Source organism: Gymnoscopelus braueri (assembly GCF_963280865.1).
Source record: "Gymnoscopelus braueri genome assembly, chromosome: 10".
NCBI classification, from domain to species: domain Eukaryota; kingdom Metazoa; phylum Chordata; class Actinopteri; order Myctophiformes; family Myctophidae; genus Gymnoscopelus; species Gymnoscopelus braueri.
The window spans coordinates 37,332,822-37,357,529 of record NC_137611.1 but is presented as its reverse complement, the minus strand read 5'-3'; the positions used below and the strand labels follow the sequence as shown (position 1 = coordinate 37,357,529).

The 24,708-nt window shown below is 39.5% G+C and overlaps 2 protein-coding genes across 2 annotated transcripts; both read right to left on the bottom strand.

Annotated features, from left to right (window-relative positions):
- Positions 1–4,806: 4,806 nt before the first annotated feature.
- Positions 4,807–11,029, bottom strand: rx2 (retinal homeobox gene 2; the record flags this gene model as incomplete). The annotated part of the gene is made up of 3 exons (XM_080440543.1): positions 4,807–5,679; positions 6,113–6,375; positions 10,756–11,029. 3 exons carry the CDS (start codon positions 11,027–11,029, stop codon positions 5,242–5,244), a joined length of 975 nt encoding a protein of 324 aa, XP_080296669.1. The 3' UTR covers positions 4,807–5,241.
- A 6,926-nt stretch (positions 11,030–17,955) lies between these two features.
- On the bottom strand, positions 17,956–23,921 carry cplx4c (complexin 4c; the record flags this gene model as incomplete). The annotated part of the gene is made up of 3 exons (XM_080440343.1): positions 17,956–18,210; positions 18,504–18,591; positions 23,764–23,921. 3 exons carry the CDS (start codon positions 23,919–23,921, stop codon positions 17,956–17,958), a joined length of 501 nt encoding a protein of 166 aa, XP_080296469.1.
- Between the last annotated feature and the right edge of the window lie 787 nt (positions 23,922–24,708).

The window sequence follows — 24,708 nt, the reverse complement described above, 5'->3', positions numbered from 1 at the left end:
GTAGTGGAGTAGAAGTAAAAGTATTGAAATTTGTAAATACTGAAGAAAGTAAAAATACCTCAAAAGTACAGTACTTGAGTTGAGTACATGTACTTTGTTACTTTCCACCACTGCATATAGGCATATTTGAATGTAGGGTCAAAGTAGCAATTCTACCACAATGTAATTACTCTGTTACAAGTAAGAGCCCATAATTATTTTGGATTGTAACTAAGTAGCAATGCATTAGGACTATAATGTTGCAGCTGTAAAGGTGGGGCTGATTTTATTCAGCCTGGCTGCTGCAGCTAACCTATAATAGCCTAATATAGCCTATCATAATTTATCCGTTATGGTATTTGTATTGATCTAAATCTACATAATTTAAACTATAAGCTGTGGTCAAATAATTGTAGTGAAGAAAAAGTAAAAAAATGTTCTCATGTATTTGAGTAGAAGTAGGCCAATAAATAAATAATAGCCCACTCAACTATAAGTATAGCTCAAAATTGTACTTATGTACTTATTGTCTATACTTGAGTAAATGTAGGCCTACTAGTTACTTCCTTATTTAGGAGGGTATACTTTATTATTGAAACTCTATGCAGGTTATCTGTGTTTCAGGGGAGAGCAGACAAGACTGCTGAATGTGTGTGTGTGTGTGTGTGTGTGTGTGTGTGTGTGTGTGTGTGTGTGTGTGTGTGTGTGTGTGTGTGTGTGTGTGTGTGTGTGTGTGTGTGTGTGTGTGTGTGTGTGTGTGTGCGTGCACGTGCGTGTTCGTGTCTGTGCGTGTGCGTGTGCGCATGCGTGCATGCGTGTGCGACGTGTGTGTGATGTACATTCTTTTGCATTAATTGTCCTGTGTATTGTGTGCACCATGGTGGTGAACATGACATTGTGTTCATGTACCGAATGATGTACCGGTATTTATTTAACTGTTATTTTTGTCCAGTCAACGGGTGTGAGTAAGTGGCCCATGGTGGGGGGTCCGTGTGACTGACATGTCCTTTTTCTGCTAGTGAATATTGGAGAAGAGGACAAGCAACCGGCGCCAGCCATCAAACCACCCCACCCCCCACTAATCCCCAATTATGTCAAGAGGGGCAAACAGTGTCCCTTTGAAAAGTGTTCTTAATCAAACCCAATCAATTCCGCTCCTTTCCCTTATTATTTCCACCATGGACTACGTCCCGCTAGTCAGCCTGTTAACTGGAGCCTGGGCCCCAATGAGGCCATGCTTGACCAAGCAAAATAACAGATAATGTAGTACCAAATGTGTTTCCTTTCCAATTTCTGTGTTGTCAGCTACACTGTATGCCACAGTGCTTCTGACACAAGTGCAGTCAGGAAATGTACTTTTTTTTCCAGTGATGGGAAATCTCTATACCAAAATGACTGCTATAAATGATTATGGCATTCAATTTTTTTAATTTTTAACAGTGCTTAATATCAAAGGATTAGTGCTCATTATCACCTGTAGACTATGTCATTCATATAATTCAACATACAGTATTTATATCTCAGAGCTCCCATATACAACCATATTCCACTGGTGTGTGCGTGCGCGCACGCGTGTGTACTCTTTTATGCTTTAGGCAGGGGCTTCCATGCTTGTGAGTTTCCTGTTCCGTTTGAGTTTGGGGCAAGTGCATAGAAACAAGTACGTTAAATATAATGTAAAAACTGTGATGCTTCTCTATTAAATGCAACTTTGTTATTGACAAAACATTGCAAGCAGTTCCATTTAACAGGCGGCATTACCAGTTTTAATCCCACTTAATCAATATCAATATCTTTCCCTAATACAAGTATCAAAGCAATTAAATTATCTGTGATGACGATGATGATGATGATTATGATGATGATTTGAATATGAGAACATAGTATGAAAACATATGCACATGAGCAATCATGTGCTAAATCAATGAACTATATTTGATGTTCCGCAACATGACAAGCTAACAATATGACCCCAAAAAAATTGTTTCACAACAGTAGTATAGTCATTTTATGTTGAAATGACCACAGTACATAAACCAGCCCAATTCTTCTTAATCGTTTATCCTGATAAATATTGTATTGTTTCACAATCCCAATTAATAATCACACAGTTTTGGTGGGTTTACCTTAAGGCTTACACCTGCACAGGAATCAAATAATGCACAGCATGCTTATACGTCTTGACATACAATAAATAAATAAATAGATAGATAGATAAATAAACAGATAAAGTGGAGCAGCCAGGCCATATAGGCCAGTGTTTCCCATTATTGGGTCACAGACACATTTGTATGGGTCGTGAGTAAAACATTTAGTTTTTCAACTATTTTTTAAATAGGGTTTAATTTGTTAATTCATAATTTTTGTACGTTTGGGTCCCGGGGAGACACCAAATGTATCTTTGGGGTCTTGAGCTGGACAGTTTGGGAACCCCTGATATAGGCTACCAGAGGGCAACCAGAGTGTCAGCCCACTGACACCCCCGGTGAGGCCTGATGGAGTGGATCATCATCTGCCTAACGGCCTGGCAAGGCTCCACAGGCCTGGAGGAACACAACAGGTCTCCCCCACGCCGACTCCCTCTGTCACAGCCTACATTGGCCTATTGTACATCAGCACTCATTAAAGCAGGATTTATACTTCATCGTATGACAGAGTCCCGTGTCGAGAATAGCCGATCTGCAAAATCGCAATGCGTCACAATGCGACAAGTTGTGAGCTTGTAGATCGGCTATTATCCGCGAGCGTCTATCACAGTATTAAGTCATGGTGGCTCACTAGTGAACGGGGTGGGGGGGAAAGAATGCCAGAATCTGCAGTATTCACCTTATTTCTACTGTATTTGTTTTTTATTATGTTATATTTCAAACTTGCACACAGAGCATGAAAGTCAGACATGTAGAGATTAATGTGAGTGGAAAAATGTTGAACATAATTATAATAAACATAGTACACAACATTTATCATGTTTCTAAATGTGTCTTCTAGTCAAAAATATTCCTTTTCAGTTTCTTTGGCTTTTTTTGGTCCACTGTAACCAACAGGGATTCTGATAACAAACCAAACAAATAAAATCTATTAAAAACAACATGGTATGGATGCTGCATTGGAACAGGATGTACAGTCAACGTTTAGAAGCAATGTAGAATGAGCAATTATATTATCTTAATCTTGTTCTTTACAGCCCATAATTGGCCCCTTAGTGTAAATGTATCTAAGTAATTTCCCAAATCTGAACTGCTGGTAAGGCATTTCGATTGCCTTAAAGAATTGCCAGTGTACTATCATTGCCGCATCTCAGTTAAATAATGATGAGTAAATGTTAAAGGAGTTGTAACTCCATAAACATGGTTGCTCAATTATACAATTAAGTCCACTTCATCGGTCATCTCTGACCTTAAGAAGACGTTGACTTTTTCCGCCTCTAAGCATGCTTGTCTTCTACAACAAGAACTATATAGACAAAGAGAGCGGAATAGCGCTGAACAAAGCGCATCCCTGTAGCCAGTGCATCATCCACACCAGTACTGTACACGTCACGCACACACACACACACACACACACACACACACACACACACACACACACACACACACACACACACACACACACACACACACACACAATCTGATCCCAACCGTATGTCTGAACAACGTCAGTGCAAAAATAATCCCCTTCTTAACAGTGTTCATCTGGTAGTTTTAGCAACCAGTGCTACTTCAAATAGAGGCAGGGAGGTTACCAGCACCTGTTTACTCTCCCACATTAAATCCACCTGACTCAAGCTAACATTTTGTCAGCAATGCAGCGAGGAGCACCTTTTGCTAATAAGGACATTGCATGATATGCAATGATTCACATGTTTTCTAGTCCAGCATCTATACAGCAGAAATAACCTAATCTCCCCTCCAGCCTTGTGAGTTGGAGAGGGGAGGGGCACAGTATGTCAGATCTTGAATAGGGTTTTGGGGGCATCCGAGGGCATTCTGTCTATCGTTGAGAACCTCGGGTTAATCGCTTTAAAGGCAGTAATTAGGTGTTAAGAGGTATGCTTGTCTGCCCATATTAGCCTCTGGGACAGATTACACCCCCAAAGTTCCTCCTCAATCCTCCAACTTCAGGTTATCAGGACTCTTAAAAGGTAATTTCTTTAAGATCTTTAAGAATTGAAATATCAGACATAGTGTCGTTTGCATTGCCTTCAAGCATAGACCCAAATGAAAATAAGACAGAAGGCGGTCAAAAGGACAAGTGGTTCTAAAAACACTCATGAGTGTGCCCACTGCCCACTGAGAATTACAAACCAGCTTTAATAGAAATGACACCCACCCTGGGTGCTCATTAACACTGTCCAAAAATATCATTCAACAGGAAACCCAAGAACGAATATACAGGGAACATACAACAATAACAACAACAACAACAACAAAAAAACACAAGGAAAGTTTCTCAAAACTGTCTTGCTGGGGTGCCTGGTGGCTCAGCCAGTTATGGATCAAATACACATTGTGAATCACAAGGACCAGAGTTTGAAACAGACTCCTGTCATGTCTCATGTCTTTCTTCTGTTTGACCTCTGTTTTCCTCTCTACTATCCAATAAAGTGATTATTTTCTCCAAAAATAATCTTTAATTATTATTGAATCAGCTGCAAGGGGCGACCTAAATTAATTCTTCTGGCCTGTGCATTTTAACTAACAGATTAGGGCTAGGATGAAAATTCAAGGGTTCTGCCCACAAAAGAATCCTCACACTTCACAGTTAAGACAAAGAAAAATACACATGCATTTTTGGACAAGTTTGCCTCAACTAAATACACTCAACAGAAAAAATCACTTAACCACAATAAACTGTTACTGGTACTCTAATTCTAGACAGCCAATATTGATGTTTACAATATAATTCAGCCACCTTTAGATATTCAAAATAATCTTCAGCATGAGATTCCAGACATTTCTATCAAAACAAGACCAGACCATTCAAAAATATAGCAAAATGTTTGTGTCATATGAAAAAAATATACAAAAAAAAGAGAATCCGTCCCATAAAGGTATTCATTCAAAATGCAATACCATTTTAAAGTGAAAAACTAAAACAAAAAATCATTGTTCACTAGAAGTTCATTTTGAGAATCGCTCAAAATCTTGTTAGTCCACAAAGATCCAACAATTATGCTCCATTGATTCCTTGTAACAATGCAACCACGATGGAAAAAACAGCTTGTAAACATTCACTGGAGTATGTTAAAACCTCTTCACTGACTCACATGTGTTGCCAGGTTTTATCCATAGACTGAAGGTGCTCTTTGGCTTTCATCCGCAGTACAGCAATGCTGGAACTCCTCTCGTCCTCCATAGGATACTTGTCACTGAAGCTAGGTGGGCACTGGTAGGGTGGGGGGGGCATGGACTGCATGCCTTGAACCATGCCAGGAGGAGTGTTGAGGAAGCTGTGGCTAGGATAAGCATTCTGTAGGCCTTGCGGTGACCCCATAAACCCAGGGATGGTGTGCATGGGAGTGGCGCTGGACATGGGCGAGGTGAGCCAAGGATCCATGGGCATGGGGTTGGACATTGGACCCACGCTGGAGGGCATTGGGGGGCGGTTGAAGGACAGCATGGGAGAATCATGGAGCTTCATGCTGTTGGTGTCTAACTTCTCTTGGCGTCTCCACTTGGCCCTGCGGTTCTGAAACCACACCTACAGCCAGACATACACCAAAAAGATGCATTGAGACATTGGATGATTTGGAGGATTAAAAAAAAAAAAATCTGGATGCAATAAATAAGGAGTATTAGAAAATAAACAAACAACTGGGCAAGTAAATAAATAGAATGTAGCCTACAGTACTACATCAAAGGCCAAACCAGTATTGGTGACCTACAAAGTGAGTTTGGAACTGTTCTGAAGACGTTATTGATGTTAGATTTTGGAAAATGATTTATATAATATAATGACATATCATACATCCTGTCATATCATTATGGTATCATATCATAATATCATATAATATGCGTATTTATCTTTATTATGTGAAAATTCTTCATTTAAAGATGTTGACATTTAAAATCGTAACTGTGTTTCAGAGCTCACAACAATTTCCTGCTACCCTACTCAGTGAGGATGTTCATACCTGCACGCGGACTTCTGGTAGGTTCACCTTCATGGCCAGCTCTTCGCGGCTGTATACATCTGGGTAGTGGGACTTCTCGAAGGCCCGTTCCAGCTCATGGAGCTGATATGTGGTGAAGGTGGTACGGTTCCTCCTGTGCTTCTTCTTGGGATGGTCTTCGAATTCCTCTTTAGCTGGATCTGGAGAACCCTCTGGACTGTCAATGCCTTTCTGGAGGTTGCTTATCTCCTCCTCACACTTGTCGCTGGAGAAAAGTCCGGAATCTAGAGAAAATTAATTAATCAGATGTTTTAGTAAGGGTTATGGCACTTGTTATGACAATTTAATACTTAGCTCTATTTTGTCAAAATGACATATAAACAAATTGATTACTCTTTCACAAAATGACTGTTACCATTGACTAGTAATTCTTTCTTGGCATCTGATCAGAAGTTGGAGAGTAGCAACACTAAACTGTATCAATTGTTTACGTTAATAATATTATGTTAATGCACTCTCTGTGGAAGATTCTGCGTTGTTATGCTTTTTATGGACAGTTTTGCTGTATTTAGACAGGTCATTAGACAGAATGGAAACTGAGGGCAGATAGGGTGAAACAATGCTATGCAGGTCTGCAGCCGGAATCGAACTGGTTATGTTGCGAGTTCTGTTGTCAGCGTTCTGTCATCTAAGGTGCGGACATGCCCTACCTTATAGGCTATGTTTGCATCTTGGCAAAACTTGCATCCTGGCATGTCTTTCTTGGTCTTGACGTGTGTTAAGTAAAGCCACTTACAGTAAGGGGAGGAGCTACAGTAAGGCTACTCTGGTCAGGGTCATGTCAGGTCTTCACCCCATGCAGGAACCCATGTCATGGTGAGATTAACCCTTTACCCCAATGTGGTTTTGCCTTGGGTACTGATCTGTATTGCATATCACCTGCCCTGACTTTACTGTCACTGTCCTGTTGAAGTAACAATTACAAAAGAAACATATTGTCCAATAAGTAGGCTATAATAATAATAGCGTTATAACCACATTTACAATGCATTATAATACTTAAATAAAATAAATGTTTATAATCATGCATAACAACTTATAACAAGGATTATTAAGTATTATAACTTATAATAATATAATTTCTAAGTGCTGGTGCATTTATGCATGATGCATTATAAACTCAGTGGAACAGCACATAATACCCGGTAACACTTAAAGGTTGGCTCTAATGCATTGTAATCACATTATAATGTATTGTAATGCATCATAATGCATAATAATGCACTTATAATGATTCATAACACTCGTTATAAATGGTTATAATTATGCATAACAACCTATAACAAAGACACTTTATAACTAGCTAAATTAAGGTAGCTATAATGTGCTGTTCCACTGAGCTTATAATGCATTATGACCAGCACTTACCATACGTATAAATGTTGTTATTAGTTGTCATACATGATTATAAACATTTAAAACGAGTTATATAATGCCTTATAAGCGCATTATAATGCATTATAGACCCAAACTTTAAGTAAAATGTTACCGATATGCTCTTGATTTTCCTTTTTTAACAAACAAAGGTATATACAGTAACAGCAAAGATATTGCATAAAAAATAAATACCGGTATTGACAGAAATATTCAATATCCTCACAACCACAAATAAATGGATACATAAATAAACAACATGATATGACATAACAAATAAATACAAATGGAATAAAAATAAATAAAAATAAATACACAAAGAAAAAAAGACACGTATCTTTTACAGACGTCTGATCCCATGGCACATAATTATAAATGCAATCAAATGAAAGTAAAATATTGTGTTTACCATTATCCATATCAAGATGACCATCGGCCATCGGCCAATACTGTACCTGTTAATGATTTTGAGAGCTACTGTAGCAAGCATTTTTCTTGCAACAAGCACATGTCTATAAGTGTTAATATTTATTCTTTACATGAGGAATGGTTGGGTACAACCCCAAGATAAATACTTTGGGATGGAGAGGCAAATGTACTGAAGTTTTTCAGAGTATTACACTTATATATCTGGATTTGCACTGTTAAACCTATTTAACTTAACAGTAGTTACAAATGTAATAATAAGCTAATAAAACTTCCAATCCGCCCCTTATGTAAAGCGGCTTTGACTACTTAGAAAATCGTTATATGTAACTGAGGTTTTATTATTACCAGTCTACTTGGGAACGATGCAAGTTGGGAAAAATTCAAGTTGGGAATGCATGCCCCACCCAGTTATGCAATACCCGTTGTACCCGTTGGCAGAGAACCTGTTGTACCCATTATGCCCATATATGGAGATCCCTGATGTCATCAGTATATGCCCATATATGGGTATGCCCATATATGGGTATATCAGTTGGATTGGCGGTCCTGGACAACTGGATCTCCATGTATGCCACCTTTACATGGGCATATCTGTCAGATCGGCTTGAGGGCTGGATAAGTGAATTAATGTGTGAACTCCAGGTGGTTAATAACAACATGTAGGTCTGTCCAATGACTTCACATCCACTGCATTGTCCCTTTGCATCTGTCCACCTGGACAGATGTGTCCTGTGTCCCTGTCTGCCGTAAATCTAGCAGGTAGGTTACTTTACATGACTTCTGTTCAGTCCAAAACAATGATGTCTCTTCCAGCAAATGGACAGACTCAGTGCTGCTGCAAGCGAACCAATTGTGTGGCGAACCAAAGCTCATTAATTGTGCCAAATCGAATAAGCCAAGATGGTCACCAGCTTGGAGTAAAGATGCCAAAAGCGGTGTCTAACACCTCAATAATTAATTGTTAAAGGCACAATTTCTGTCCAGATTGTGAAATAGTTGAGATAATATTGAGTTTTCTCTATCCATGAGACCTTAAATGAATGGGCAAATATTTCACAATTAAATTAAATTAAATTAAATCCTTGTTGTGATTCTCCACATTAAACGTATTAACATTAGAAGTCTTATAGCAAACTGAAGATCGAATATGCAATCAAATGTAAGCCTAACTGTTAGATTACAATTAAGGTGGATGTACCTGGGTTATTCCCTATTGGAAATGTTAAGAGCTAATAATTACACGTGACGTGCATGCCTATAAATCAGTATACTAGTATAGTGCTAGTACACACACACACACACACACACACACACACACACACACACACACACGCACGCACGCACGCACGCACGCACGCACGCACGCACGCACGCACGCACACACACACACACACACACACACACACACACACACACACACACACACACACACACACACACACACACACACACACACCACACCACACCACACCACACCACACACACACACACAATTAACAAACATGAATCCAGCTACTACACAAGTATGCAAAAAGTGCATTGCATATTGTTTGTTTATTTATGTTCAAAGTTAATTCAAATAGCAAAAGGAATTGGATAATTGCGTTTAACTTTATAAGATCAACAGTGGAACTTTCCAAATAAAAAATCTTTGTTTATGGAAAAGATTTCTTAAAATACAACATTCATGGTTAGCTAGCAGTTACAGTATACATTTGTGAATACCAGTGTTTATCCGTGTCATACCAGAAATCTGCTTCTACACGGCAGAAAGAACAATTCTTTAAATCTCTCCATGTTTCAACCAAGATAGACATCAGTGTGATGTTTAAAGCTTTGCTTGTTATTCAGAGTGTTAGTGTCTAAAGTGTCAAACCAATAGACATGTTTTCATACTTTCAGAGTTAAATTAACACTCATGTGTACCATACACATGACCAGAAAATGTCAAGGAACAGGCTGCAGTCAGTTTTCACCATGGAACAGCACAGTGAGTGAAAGGTGCGTTGATGGACTATGAAATGGACTGGCATGTTTGCTGACATGTCAAGACAGCTGACAGACATATTCATAAAGCTTTTCCTTCACAGGATCACAGGTCTTTCTGTGCTTAAATCTTCTAACCCCTTAAGGATAATATGCCATATGCCAACACACTAGAGTAAACTGTGTCAACATGATGAAGAATAGTGATTTAAACCAATGATACACTGAAATACTTCTATCTTTGTAATACCTCTTTTTGAACCCTAGCATCCTTATTCTGAAAGAACATTTGCAGAAAATATTGCAGATCTACAAGCTCAATCTAGATCAGCTATGAGCTTGTAGATCGGCAATTTTTGGCAAAGAGTTTTGATGTAGAGGGGGGGGGGAGTACAGAGCTAACCACATGAACTCTAGCGTCTGGGGCGAACATGAACATTCAGCAAAATGTTCAGATCTACAAGCTCATAATTCATCATGTTGCAGCACGTTGTGAGCTCGTAGATTGGCTATTCTCTGCAGAGATATTTGGTGTAGAAGGGGGAAAAGGAGTTGACCAAGTATTGAGCCATAGTTAACCAAGTATATACTGTAGGTTTAAGATTTCATTTGTAAAACAAAGTGAGGCAAAACCTCCTGATTTGACACAGCACTGGCTCTCAACTAGAACCTTACAGGTCTATAACTCTGAGAGTTACAGATTAGGGTCCCAGAGATAACAAATCGTATCACATGGGGGTCCGTGGCCTAATGCATATCAAACTGGGGGTCCTTGAAATTAAAAAGGTTGAGAACCACTCTACCTCAGGACTCACCATGGTATCCTGAGTGTGATGTGGTGTCTCCCAGAGCTGGAAGGTGTCCATATGGGTCTTGAGGAACCTGCTTATCCGAGTTCTCATCATTGGTTTTGTGCGTCTCAACTTCCCCTACAGGCTGGAGCAATGGGTCCTGGTCTTTGCTGAATCCCAGTATGACATCGATGCTGTGGACCCTGCCTCCGCCACTGGACCCGGCACCTTTTGCCATATCATAGTTGTCTAAGCAACCATCGTCCACCATTCCCAAGGTATCCATTGACAAATGCATCCGAACCCCCTGTGAGATGCACTCTCTTACTCGACAGAAAAACGAAACAAAAAATTCAAGCGCTACAAGATAGAGCAGCTGTCCAACCAGACCAGTGTGGACTCTTTTCAAGTGCAACAGAACAGCTTTCTGCCTGGTGAAGGGGCTTTATTCTTCCAGTAGGGTCCAATGTATTGTTTCCATGAAACGAAGCGAGAAAACTCTCATGATATTGTCTGCGAAAGAGAAAAAGTAAGGACAACTCTTGTGATGTGAAGTTCTTTCCACATTGAATACTTTGTTTAATAATATTCCTACATTTTACTCATGATGTCTCTTGCCTGTTTTAAAACGTTGTTGTTTATTGATATTCAGAGATCAATGTAATTAAAAAACATCAATAGTGTTAGTAGTGACATAAAATAGCTCCTGTTTTGCACTTTTTATTCAAAGCTGTTCAAGGACTGTTTTAAATGCCTTTTGATCCACCCCCCCCCCCCCCCCCAGTAATTTAATTGAAAGAAAAACAATACTATTTCACAATTTCCATGTTCAGTAGACAAACCCATAATAAAGTGTTGTATACATGCAGGCAGCTACTGTATACTATGGCCAAAGTAAACCAAATTTTGAGAAAGATTTGTAGACTTGTATACCGTATAATGATGTAATGAATCTCTGCATTGCATACTGATTCTATATTTGATTTGTACAAGAATCTTTCCTCCTTTTTGCTAAATACATTTATGGTCAAAGCTAAGTCAAGTGATTCGGCAATTGTAATTTGATTGATATAAGTTCAAATGTTTGCTTTTATGTCCCAAAGAATATGCCTTTGTATTGCTTTAATTACTTTGTTGTAAAATCCAACTATAAGCTGTAATAATAGTGATAATAAAAACATCCAAAGCAGAATGTTTAATCATATTAAATCCCATTTAAAACAAATAGCAATATCTCAGATAATTAACAAACAGTGAATCATGTAAATGAACTCATCTTACCTCTCTTCAGGTTTCCAACAGTGCCGAGACTCAGCACATGTTAGCTCTCTGGCCCATAAGAACAGCAATGACAGCAAAGACACTACCGACAGCTACTCACTGCTAAGTCCTTGAAATCCTCTATACACAAATGAGCAAAGCGACCACTGTGTAACAAGCACATGGAATTTCTTTCTTTCTTGATAAACCTCTCTTAACCAGACAGGACACCAAAGCATGTAGGGAAATGGAAGTAAAACCAAAGGGTTTAAGAGGTTTATTAATTGGAATCCTTCCCCTTTAAGAATGATTGACAGTTGTTTTCTGGTCAAGTAATTGCTCCAAATGTGCCCTGCATTCAGACCACAGAGGGAGGCCATTGCTAATGAAGCCTTGACAAAACTTTCTTTCAAAAAATCTATTGTCTAAAAGATAATGGCATGTACTGAGAGTTTTCACTAATCCCTTCATTATGGACAATGTACGAGAGAAAAGACACAGAGATGGGCTTTACAGAGAATGACTGCACACAGTAAAGATGTATAGTGTTCATGAAAACAGCTACTTTCAAACAGGTCCTTGTCTATGAAGACCTTCACGTTTAGACTGGGAAACATTTATTGTGTGCCATGCTCTTGTTTACCCTGTTTTGTGTGAGAAAGAATAGCCTACCCAATAGTTTTACTGGACAGACATACTCTGTAACTGCCTTAAGAATTGCTGTTTTTTTCTGCTTGCTGTTTGTACTGCCTAATTTTTACAGGGCAGCCATGAGCGTTGCATCATCGCTACACTCAAAATACCAAAGCAACCAAAAGAACGGAGGTCTTTAATGACTAATTAAGCTGAATGCAGACAATTAGTTGGTCAGACTGTGTAATCCGTTCTTTAAACTGATATGTTCAGTAATTTAATCCGCACACAAAGTAGCTACCATTAAATGGATTTTTAATCTGCTAAAATAGTGAGGTTTCGAGCAACATAGGCTCTTCCTCATGCCAATTATAAACAGAAAGTCTCCATTTTACATAACCATAGTCCCCACTACAAAATACACCTGCACCATGTGCAACAAAAACTACACAAATTATTTCACATCATTCACTTTTTTGTGTAGGGAAAATATTATTGTATGGACAGGAAAAATGTCCTGTAGTATAATTACTAGACTACAACAGTTCAGGCTTGGCCTGTAGGCCCTGGCACAGGACAGGTCACTGAAATGTGTCTTTTTGCCTTCCCCTGAAGCCAATGGGTTTCCCCTCCACCAGCTGGTACATCAAAAGCTCTGCCAAGTAGGTGTCACAGAGATCAACCCTAACCTTAATGAGCCTAAGGACTTAACTAGAGATTTCCTTTGACCTCACCTCATCCATCTAAAGATACATTTAGTGGACCATCCTTTTTTAACACAAAATGCAACAAGTGTCTTTATTATGCATTTAAAATGTTCAAGTGTCTCTTTTGATAATTATGAATATGAATATGTCGCACATTGGGGAATCAATACCCTATTGTGTTCAAATAATAATAAAAACATATTGAACACAGGAAGAGGAAGTGTCTAGAGTTTATCTATTATTGTCTCCGCCAGGCCGAAAGGCATGGCGAGAGAGTATGTTTTGCCCCCTGTCCGTCCGTCCGTGTGTGTGTGTGTGTGTGTGTGTGTGTGTGCGTGTGTGTGTGTGTGTGTGTGTGTGTGTGTCCGTCCTTCTGTCTGCGACCAGCTAATCTCCGCCACCGTTGACCCGGTCGCTGTGAAACTGCACACACACACTCCCTGGATGCCACAGCAGAACCTCTGCTTAGCCTCAGATTAGCCTGTCATAGCGCCACCATGAGGCCGACTTTTGCTAAACACATTTTTTTATATTACTCCTACAGATTTTGTCCAAAAAACACGCAAATCGGTACACACTATCTCCATAGCCATGTGATTAACACGGATCGGTCTGACTTTCCATATTCCATCATAATTGGCTAAAATTGGCTTCCAAAGTTGGAGGATAGGTCAGTTTTGAACAAAATTTCTCAAATCATGAACGCAGTGTGCGATTTCCGTGAAATTTTGCACGCACATTCCCACTAGGCCGAGGAAGAAATGCCACCCTTTTCACATTGGCCTGTTATAGCGCCACCAACAGGTCTAATTTAGCAAACCACATTTTTGGAACAAAATGCCTCAAATCATGAACGCAGTGTCCGATTGCCGTGCAAGGCCTAAGAAGAAATTGCACCCTTTTCACATTGACCTATTATAGCACCACCAGGAGGCCACAATAATCTACCTGACCTGGCGGAGACCTGTGCTCCGAGGAGCACTTTTTCTAGTTTCAGATATTTTATCATGTGATAATTTGTAGTGCGCTGTGCAAGCCTTAGTACTGTAGATCAGTGGTCCTCAAACGTTTTCATGTCAAGGACCCCCACACATCAATATGCATTTGGCCATGGACCCCCATCTGAAAAGAGTTTGTGCCAGGGACATCCATACAAAATTTGTGTTGTTACAATGTTACAAAAAATATTCTAAATGTTCCCAATTTTATTTGAAATAGCCAATCTACGAGCTCACAACGCGTCACATCACGTCATTCTGGTTTTAATATTCTGGCTGCAGCATTCTGATAATAAGCTGTAGTTTATTTGAACACATGCTTTTGTCAGTCCAGCAAAAAGGGCTTTACACACTATAGATATCCCTAAAAATATAAAAGGCATTGTTGGAGATATAAGATTATAGGCTTTTTGAAGTTAAGCTCAGCATCCAATATCACAAGTTTTTTGGTGTGTTCACAAAGCAGGCTTGATGATTTAATCAAGCCTAGAACTTTCTTGGTAACTGCTAACAAGTTTAAAGACAACTAACAACAATATCAGCTCCATTGCCAATGCCACTAAATGGCTTGAACTTGGCTAAGTGACTTGGATTGAAACCTTTTCTTGGTTTATTCAAATCTTTTCCTAAGAAAGCAGTGAAGCACAGACGGCAAAGTCCATTACACTTGGCTACAGGTGATAAGCTTCGTGGCAGAATAAACGACTTAAGGGGACACCTTTAGCAGGACTTTACCATAACGTATGCCGCTGACATATGGTGACCTTATTGAAAGTCAACGTGCAGAAAAGCTGTGTGCAGCCACATTTTTCTCTTTGTAGATAATGCTGAATTATTAATTATTATTAAATGTAATGAATGATAGTCTTCATATTTTTAAATCCTTAAACAAACAAGAAAAGAGAGTCAAAGAGTCAAATAGTCAAAAAGCCCTGTACACCCAACCGGACCAAAGTGAGTTGAACGGACCAACATTGCCATCCTCAGCAGCACTCACTATCTGCCACCTCATATTTTATTTGCATATTGGTCTGGAAATGCCAGGCTAAGCACTTCAGTTCATTAAAAATTGTAAAAGGCCTATAATGGTCCTAAGATTGTCAGGATCGGGGACGATGCTAGTTGGTAACGATGTAAGTTGGAAATGCATGTCCCACCCGGTTATTCAATACCTGTTGCCAGAGTACCCATTGTACCTGTCTGTCTGTTTGTGTCCCTCTTATGCCCATACATGGAGATCCATGTCAGGCATGCTCAACTATGGAGTCCAGGCCAGTCTATGAGGTCAGTATTATGACGTCATATTGATGATATCGGGGGAACTCCATATATGGGGATTTGCGGATCTATATTTTTGGGAGATCTGCTGAGCCACCCAACTTCCCACTTGGCGCATCACTCCCTTGGGTGCTCGGGGATATGCGCACCGAGTTTGAAGTTGATTGGTCCCATAAATCGGCATGCCCATATAACGGCATATCGGTCGGATCGGCACTTTTGGACAACCGTATCTCCATTATGTCTATATATGGGCATATCGGTTGGATTGGCAAGATAACCGCCTATCTGACCGAATCGACACTGGGCCCCGCACTACCTTGTGTCCTCGACGATGCACGCACCAAGTTTGAAGTCGATCAGTTGGGGGACAATTACTTATTTTCTTTTTGGCCAGTCAGTCGTTACTATACGATATAGTAAGTAATATAAGTAAGTAAGTAATTTCTGGCATTGATTGACTGCATATATGTCAGCATGCACTACACACTAGTATGTATACACAAGGTACATTCCGTATCTTTTCAGATAATCCATAATGGATTCATTCTTTGTAATGTGAAATTATTTACTTCAAAATCCTACATAATCATCACATCAAATCATACATTTTGACAACCTGCCATCTACATATCAGACAAGTAAGCATGCTCTTTAATATACTTGCACCTTTAGATTTATATTTAACAATGCAATATCCATGTATGTACAGAAGAAGGAAAGAAAAACCTGAATACATAAGCGGGAAAAAATGCTAATGCTTCCATGCAGGTGTATAGCATGATTGTGGTGGCCTGTCTGGTTATACTTTTTCTGTGTTCTGGCAGAGAAATAGATAGACCTTAATTGAGCCCCGTAGAGAAATTCAGTTGATATCACAGCTCACAAAGCATCAAAAAAAGGAGAGCTACAGGTAAGAATGGAGAGTGGATGAAAGATACCTTAAGGTCAATTGTTTCTTATTCCCTGATAGATCCTTCCTGATACCTCTCAAGCGTTTAACAAAGTACCATGACAACTTAAGTGAAGGGAGTTAATAATCATTTTATCACGTTAATATATTAAGGCTACCCCTCTTTGCTTGTTTCCCTATTATCCTAATTGAGCACTAGTTGATTAAGAGGGCGCAGTGTAGCTATCAAGCAGCTTAGTTTTATCAGATGACAATTTAAGCTCCCATGATCCTATTAAAAGGAAAGCAGCTAACGTTTCAAGGAGCTGTGTCAGCTTACAGGGAGGGAAGGGGGAGGGGCTTCAGCAGGGGCTTCAGCAGGGGCCTGACGGCGTTGGAGGAAAGGGAGGGTGAAAAGGCTGAGAGACTTGTCATGTGTCCAACCTGAGCTGAGGTTTCAGAAAATAGCCTTCACTATTACAGTTTGTACTCGTTGATATGTTCAAATCCTCCTTCCTGTCTTTGAATGTTCTTTGTGACCTAGTTCCTGAGATAATCTACCTAAAGGGTGTCTCTGACGGTCTGTCTGTGTTTATTTGTTTCCTGGACGTATGCCAGTTAACTGGAGATAAGATCCTGTTAGAGGAAATGCAGAAAGGTCCCCATCTTTGAAGACCCTATTGCTATAACAAGTCCCTAATTTGTTTGATTACCTTTTAATCCCACGTTTTCAGGCTGAGCTTTTAATCTTTCCATTTGTCACAACATTCAAATAGTTAACTCTTATCCACTTGATTTGATCCATGCTTGTACAAAATGGCCTCGCCTGACCTGCGGTTCATGGTTCCTTCATTAACAGTCTAATTCAATTACTTAATGTGGCAATAGCTGTCAGACCAGTTAATTGCTAACCTTTTACCTTGTAAACAAAGCTGATTCTCCACACAAAAACAATGGCTTGTAATCAAAGGTAGTCTTTTTACTATTTGTAACAGATTAAAATACATTATTCACATACAAATTCCTTGACTTTCCAAAATAGGGTTTCTTTGTGTATAAATACAGTGTGGTGCATAGTATCAAATGACCAATGGCCCTTATAACTATATTAACTCATAATGGTAAACCTAACACAAGCATGAAATTAAGCATCATACTAAACGACACCTCAAAAGAATATTTCGGTTTTGTTACGTAACTTTAGCAGTTACCACTGATGAACAATCATTGCCTAAGGTTTCAGTCATACAGCAAATTTCACACTTCCTCCTTCACACCCTCCCCAGGTCAAGAGTGAGGGGGAAGACGAACTGACAATGATTAAACTGGGGGGAAATGTCATTACACGCAGGTGTAGTGCACCAAAAATAGCAGATCCATAAGCTCACTACAAGCATTGTGAGCTTAGATGGGCTATTTTCAGCATGCGACAAAGTATAAATCAAACTTTAGGTGTTCACATTATGGAACACTTCTCCTCAGCAGCCGTCTTCACCTCCGTCATCGTGGTTTGAGCTTTGGTTTTCATTTCATCCACATCCATGTTCGTTAACTTGGATTTAATTGCATCCACATCCATGTTTTGTATATTGACAAAAAGTGACTCATTTTTCACTTCATCTTGAATATCATCATCCACCATCTTTAAGAGATCCTCCGGGACATCAATGTCATCCCCAGCCATATTAACTGTTGCTTCATCATCAGCATTCTGTGTGAGAAGAGAAGAAAGCAGCATAAACAACAAACAGTAAAAAAAAGAAAAGAAAAGAAAAGCCAAATGGATAATCACAAAAAAGCCAAAGGCTTGTTTCCATTGTGGTCCATAAATATTCAAACATTAGACAAACAACGGTACAATGAACGCTACAAAAAATACATACAATATGCAGTCTAAACAATTCATGATGATAACTTAAAAAATGAGTGAGTTGTTTGTAACCCTCGGTCTATAGAATCTTATTGTTTATAGCAGTCATGGCTTGAATGGGTCGTGTTCCTTACCTCTGGTAGTCTGTATTTGTCCCTGAGTATCACCCTTAGATTGGCTCTTTCAGCCTTCTTTACGCCAAACTCCTTGTCACGTTCAACCCTACAGGAGACACATACTGTACATCAAAAATAGAATAACAAAGTTGTAATTAAATAGTCCACAGAACCATAACGGTCAAGTTTTACTCTCAGAGTTAAATTAAAGGACCATTTCACCCATTTTCAACTTCATATAGGTCCTCGATAATGGTTATTATAATATGGTAGAATGTCTGTCTACTTGTTGGTCTGTGACATCATCAATGGGGAATCCAAGCTAATAGAAACTACAGGCTTTCTATTCCTGGAAAGTTAGCATGCTATAATAGAAGCCATTGGTCTCGCATTAATAAAACATTTAATTAACTGAATTGACCAAACCTGCCTACCGATTATGTCACTGGTAGGCGGGTTTCTGAATTGTCCACAGCCCTACCTCTGAGACACAGACCAAGTGGACAGAAATTGTACCATAATGAGCATCAGTGAGTACCAATTATATGAAGATAGGTTGAAAATGGGTGAAGTGGTCCTTTAACACAATCAGTGAATATGTTTCTGGATGAACTGTTTGAACCTTGCTTGAAAGCAGTGACAGGTTTGCATTGTGTCCATATCCCTACTTAGGGATCACTGCTTCTTGGAAGTAAACCCTGATAACAGGGTCCTGGCAGAAGGAGAATGCATTAAAGGGCTAAAGGTCAGAAAAGGGAGCAGGTGGCCATGTGTAAAGCTTTCATTGAAGGTTGGTATCTGATCATCGGCGTATTGTCACATTACCGTAATGTTATTAACAAGGTAAAACATTTGACTCATTGGGGGAACAAAGTCACACCTCTCCTTTCAACCAAACAATCTCAACTTTGGTAGAACTGGTTGGTCATAAGTGAAACTATTGTCCATCATCTTTCTGTTGCTTTTGTACACTGCACTGTGATCAAGGACCCGGCATTAGAAATTCGTTCACTCTCATTGTATGGTGAAATCATCACTTTTAGAACATAGAAAATGCACACAACAAGTCCTGGTATATATTTTGGCAAGTGAAAATGCTGTTATGACAGGTTCGGTATCAGGGGCCAGACAACAGCAGTAGAGATTTCCAGAGATTTCCAGAAGCATACAGTTGTGCTGTTTGGAACAGAGGCTGGACAGAGGCTCCACGTGCACATGTAGGGGGGGGGCTGATTTATCCTGTGTGCTGCTGACAACAGGTGTACAGTCACACTGAGCTCTGAATCAGCTCTGACTCAGGCCAGATGTGACTGTTTAAATCAGCCATCTCCCACCCCACAGCTGTATTCATGTTAGGCTACCTTGACAGTTCTGTACAACAAAAATCAATAGGTCAACAATATCACTACATCAGTTTCAGTACCACCAGTGCCACCACTGAAACTGGCGTAAAAAAAACCTTATCAGGACTTGATGTATTATATATTGGCAGAATTTGCTCAATATATACTAAAAGTGAGATTCTCAGAGCACAGGAACAACAGTTTGGACTTACATATATCATGGTCAGGCAGTTACAAACCAAAGGTTCTGCCAAAGTAGAACATCGCTTTAAGCTCATGTCAGTTTCAACCTAGATGTAGCCAGTGTAGAAATCTCACTTATCTATCCTGAAGAAGGAGAAAAATCAACCCACTTCTCTGCTCTCTTTTCAGTTTTCACCAAAGAAAGTTCAACAGAATGTTATGGTAGGCCTCTGTTAGCTCATTTGTTTAGTTTAGATAGTTGGGAGACAGTTGGGAGACATTGCAGTATATACACCCATTGTTATTTTATACATTTAATTGACATAATTTCTTCTTTCATTCCTTTTAATACCACTGTGAAATAATAATAATCTGGGTTATAAAACTGTAAACGTATTTAGCCCAATGTAATTATCTAGCTCACTGTTATAATTTGTTCATTATACTCCATCGTACGACAGTTGTCCTGTGCTAAAAATAGCAGATTCACAAGCTTTTGAATCTGTTATTTTTGGCATCGGACACTGTCACACAAAATCAGTCTTCAGTTTTGCTGTTTGTTTGTTTACTTTGGGAGAAATATGGTATTAACTCAATTGTTTACATGGGAATAATGTGGCTTTTGTTGTGAAGTGGTCCGAACTAAAATAACATATAGCCTTTTTTTCCTACTTATATTGATCCCAATGACCATGAGGCCATGGGGTCTATTTGCAGAATTGCCCCTGTCGTCCAGTTTCCCCAGCAGCCCCCATAGCATAAAGTGGAGTCCATAAGCATATTATCACAACTTCAGCTATTTTTTGCAAACAAAAGTTTTTTTTTTTTTAATGAATCTGTTATTAGTTGTCATTACACTCGCATCCATGCCTTGGTTGTCGCACACGAGCCTGAAGGAGGGGAAAGGAACTGGTTGGAATAACGTGTTCCTTCCACGCGCTACGTCCTACAGGGAAACTCCCCCTGTCAGGTGATAAGAAGCGGCCTGCTCACTCCTCGTGCATTGAAGGAAGCATGAGCTCAGGTCGGGGCTCTCCCCAGGCTGGCAGAGGGAGAGTAGCGCCCAGGATTACAGCTTAGGAAAAAAAGGGTTACAAAATCGTGAGGAAAAAAAATGGCACCACGTAATGGTCAAGAACTTCAAGGACACTGAGATAATCTGACGATATATACACGGGTGTGTGTGTGTGTATATGTATATGTATATATATATATATATATATATATATATATATATATATATATATATATATATATATACACACACACACACACACACACACACACACACACACACACACACACACACACACACACACCTGTGTATATATAATAATAATTATTTATTTATACATTTTTTAAGCCTTTTCCATCAAGTTTCACTGCAGTCATCAACTCACAAACCAGTGTCAGTATCCATTATATGCTGTTAAATTTCCATATTAATTATTACATATTTAGTAAGGGATAAAGTAAATCCCTCAGAATACCACAGATGAAATATAAGCAACTAGAAAAAGTGCTCCTCGGAGCACAGGTCTCCGCCAGTCAGCTAGGTTATTGTGGCCAGCAATGTTCAGAATTCGCCGATAAGACAGATCTGTCTTGATCACTTGACTATAAAGATAACACTCCCTCTAGGGAGTGGCATACAAAGTTTTACACAGATTGGTGCAGCTAGGTAAAAACACGAATCGGCCTGTTATAGCACCACGATGAGGCTGATTTAAAAAAAGTTTCAAGTGGTTAAGTGTTAGTGTTTGGTAATGTGCATGCAACATTTCACGGAAATCGCATGCTGTGTTCATGGTTTGAGGCATTTTGTTCAAAACAGAGTGCTCTTGCAAACTTTGGAAGCCAATCTTAGCCAATCAGGATGGAATATGAAAAATCTGAATGACCCGTTTCGTTTAATGACTATAGAGATACTGTGTACTGATTTGCGTGATGTTTGGACAAAATCTGTAGGTGTACTGTCAAAAAAATTTATTTGCAAAAATCTGCCTCCTGGTGGCGCTATAACAGGCCCAAGTGAAAGATTTGGAGCAAAGGTTCTTCTCTGGCATCCAGGGAGTGTGTGTGCACAGTTTCGCTGTGATCCAGCCAACGGTGCCGGAGATTAGCTGTTCACAGACGGACACATGGAAACGGATACATACACGGACGGACGGACAGATGCAAAACATAGTCTCGGCCATGCCTTTCGGCCTGGCGGACACAATTAACCACATAAAGCCTAGCATCCCTATTCTTGGGTGAACATTCGGTAAAAATAGCAGAGACTACAAGATTTACTGTAGAAGTGTTGCGACACGTTGTGAGCTTGTAGATTAGTGAAGTTGTTTACATGTAGTAGAGGGAAAAACGGAGAGGGCCAAGGGTCAAGTACTGCACACATTATTTACCATTTCCAATAAAGATACACACATACATACACACATACATACATACATACATACATACATACATACATACATACATACATACATACATAGCTATGACGCACCAACTTCAGCATAATGTTTTATGCAGTTTCAAGGTTTTTACATTTACAGTAACATAATATCAACCCTCCACTATTCCCATCCACTCCACTTGTTTTGACCCTAGACCAGTTTTGTGACAAACGCGTGTTAGTTTTTAAATGTTCCAGCCAGTCAATAAAGCCATTTCATTTGTTTTGTCAGAATATTTGCAGAGGAACAATGTTTTTTTCTGATGACATTATTAGTTTTATAGTGCACTGTCTGATAAGTAGCAGTCAGGAAGAGAGCCCTGAATAGTTTTAGGATGCGCAGACAATAATCTGCTCAGGATATTTTCAGACCCAGAGACAATAAACCTCCCCCTAAAGCTAGCAGCTAAGCCATACTGCCTTCCTCTGACGTTTCAGAAACACGTCAGAGGAAGCCAAACATTAGTATACTGTAGTATTGCTAACCTACTGACTTACTTTACTTAATGCTAACCTACACCAGTTGGCTACACATAATCTTTTGAGAAGTGTGTCTATTTATTCCCACAAACGCTACACTCACCTGATATGGAATCATGTAATAGGCCTATACATTGGAATACCTTGGATTACTGAATGGTTGGTCTTCTTTGCACAATACTGTGCAATTAAAGTGAATTTTCCCCACCTAATGTTTCATTGTGAGTCCCCCTTGTAGTTCAGGCAATATTTTGAGTCAACTCAATAAATGGAGTTATGTTTTGAAAATGTGGTAGGCCTATATAAGTAGAAACGAATGAATAGACTAGCTTTACATGGAGCTGATTAATGTTTCTATACAGTGCACTTGTTCGGTCCTGTATTCTTGGCATATGTGATGATGGTTTTCTCGAGGCTTGCTGTGCTGTGGGATGTGCTGCAGAGCTATTTGTCCTGGGAGCCTTAGAGGCTTATTTCACCCACTAATCCCTTATTGTTGTAGGTCTGTCATATCACTTCACTATATAACAGCAACTTTTATGAAATGCTAGAGCATTATGGTCAAGTCCGTAAGTCACTTAAAACCATTGTGTTTATATATCACAGTATTTAGTTGTTTATTGTAGGTTCAGTATTTCCATTCCAGGTTTTAGGTCTGTAAGTTAAGGGATTGATTTTAATTACAGTAACAGTTATATATCTTATTCCAACAGTTGGACCTCCGGTCAAGTACTCGATCCACATCCGTCACAACAATTTAATATTCATTGGGAGTGTTCCCAGTCCTAATGTCTTAGGAAATATGAGATTTACTCACTTCTCCTCCATCTGTTGTTGTTGTAGTGCCTCAAACTCTTCCCTGGACATGCCTGCTTTTGCCGCAGGGCTCGCCGCACCAGCTTCAGAACTTTCACCTGCTCCACCCGTCATGTTCTTTAACTTATCGCCCAGCATTTGCTTCATAAGGAATGCCATAGCTATAGTTCTCCTGGGTGTGAATCAGTCCAAGGGGGTGGCAGCGAGGCCCTGGAAAGGAACACAGTCACCCACAAAGGAAAACCTTGGTCAAGTTTAAATGCAGCCAAAGTAATATCAGCATATGAATAAGAGCTGCCGTCTTTGGTGACTTTCTAAATCGAAACCTCTGGCCACTGACTGATATGATAATGGGATATGAGTATCAATGTGTTATGACTGGGCTCAAGAGCTTAGCTCATAATGGCCAGCCTACTAACAATGCTCTTCGCCTTGGCACACAAGGCACACATGTAAGCTATTGGCTACCCAAGATAACAAACTATTGCTTCTAACCTCTAAACGGTAGGGGCCAGTAGCTATATGTGGGATTCAATAATGAAAATCCCCAGGGTTGGAATTAAACCAAATTGTAATATAATACTTTTTCTGTTTGTATGATACTACAGTATGTAATCAGATTGGTTTGCGTATTCTGGTCATGTAGGCACATACAGGGCACAATGTGTGACAGCAATGCTGCAGTGGTTAGGGAAAGTACACTATCTGATGCTTGCTGGTACAGTGCATCTATTGGCCACCCATCCCCAGCCACTCACCACTTGTGATAAAGCACTTTAAGGTTACTAGTTTAAGGTACTTTACACCACTCTGATTGGACCTCCACCGTATCCAATTCATATTTTTAAGTATAAAATAGGTTCATCCACTTAAGCTCTAGCCCTATTTTAAAGGGCTTAAGTGGTTATCACAATTATTTATCATTTTTGAAAATCTTCGGCTATAA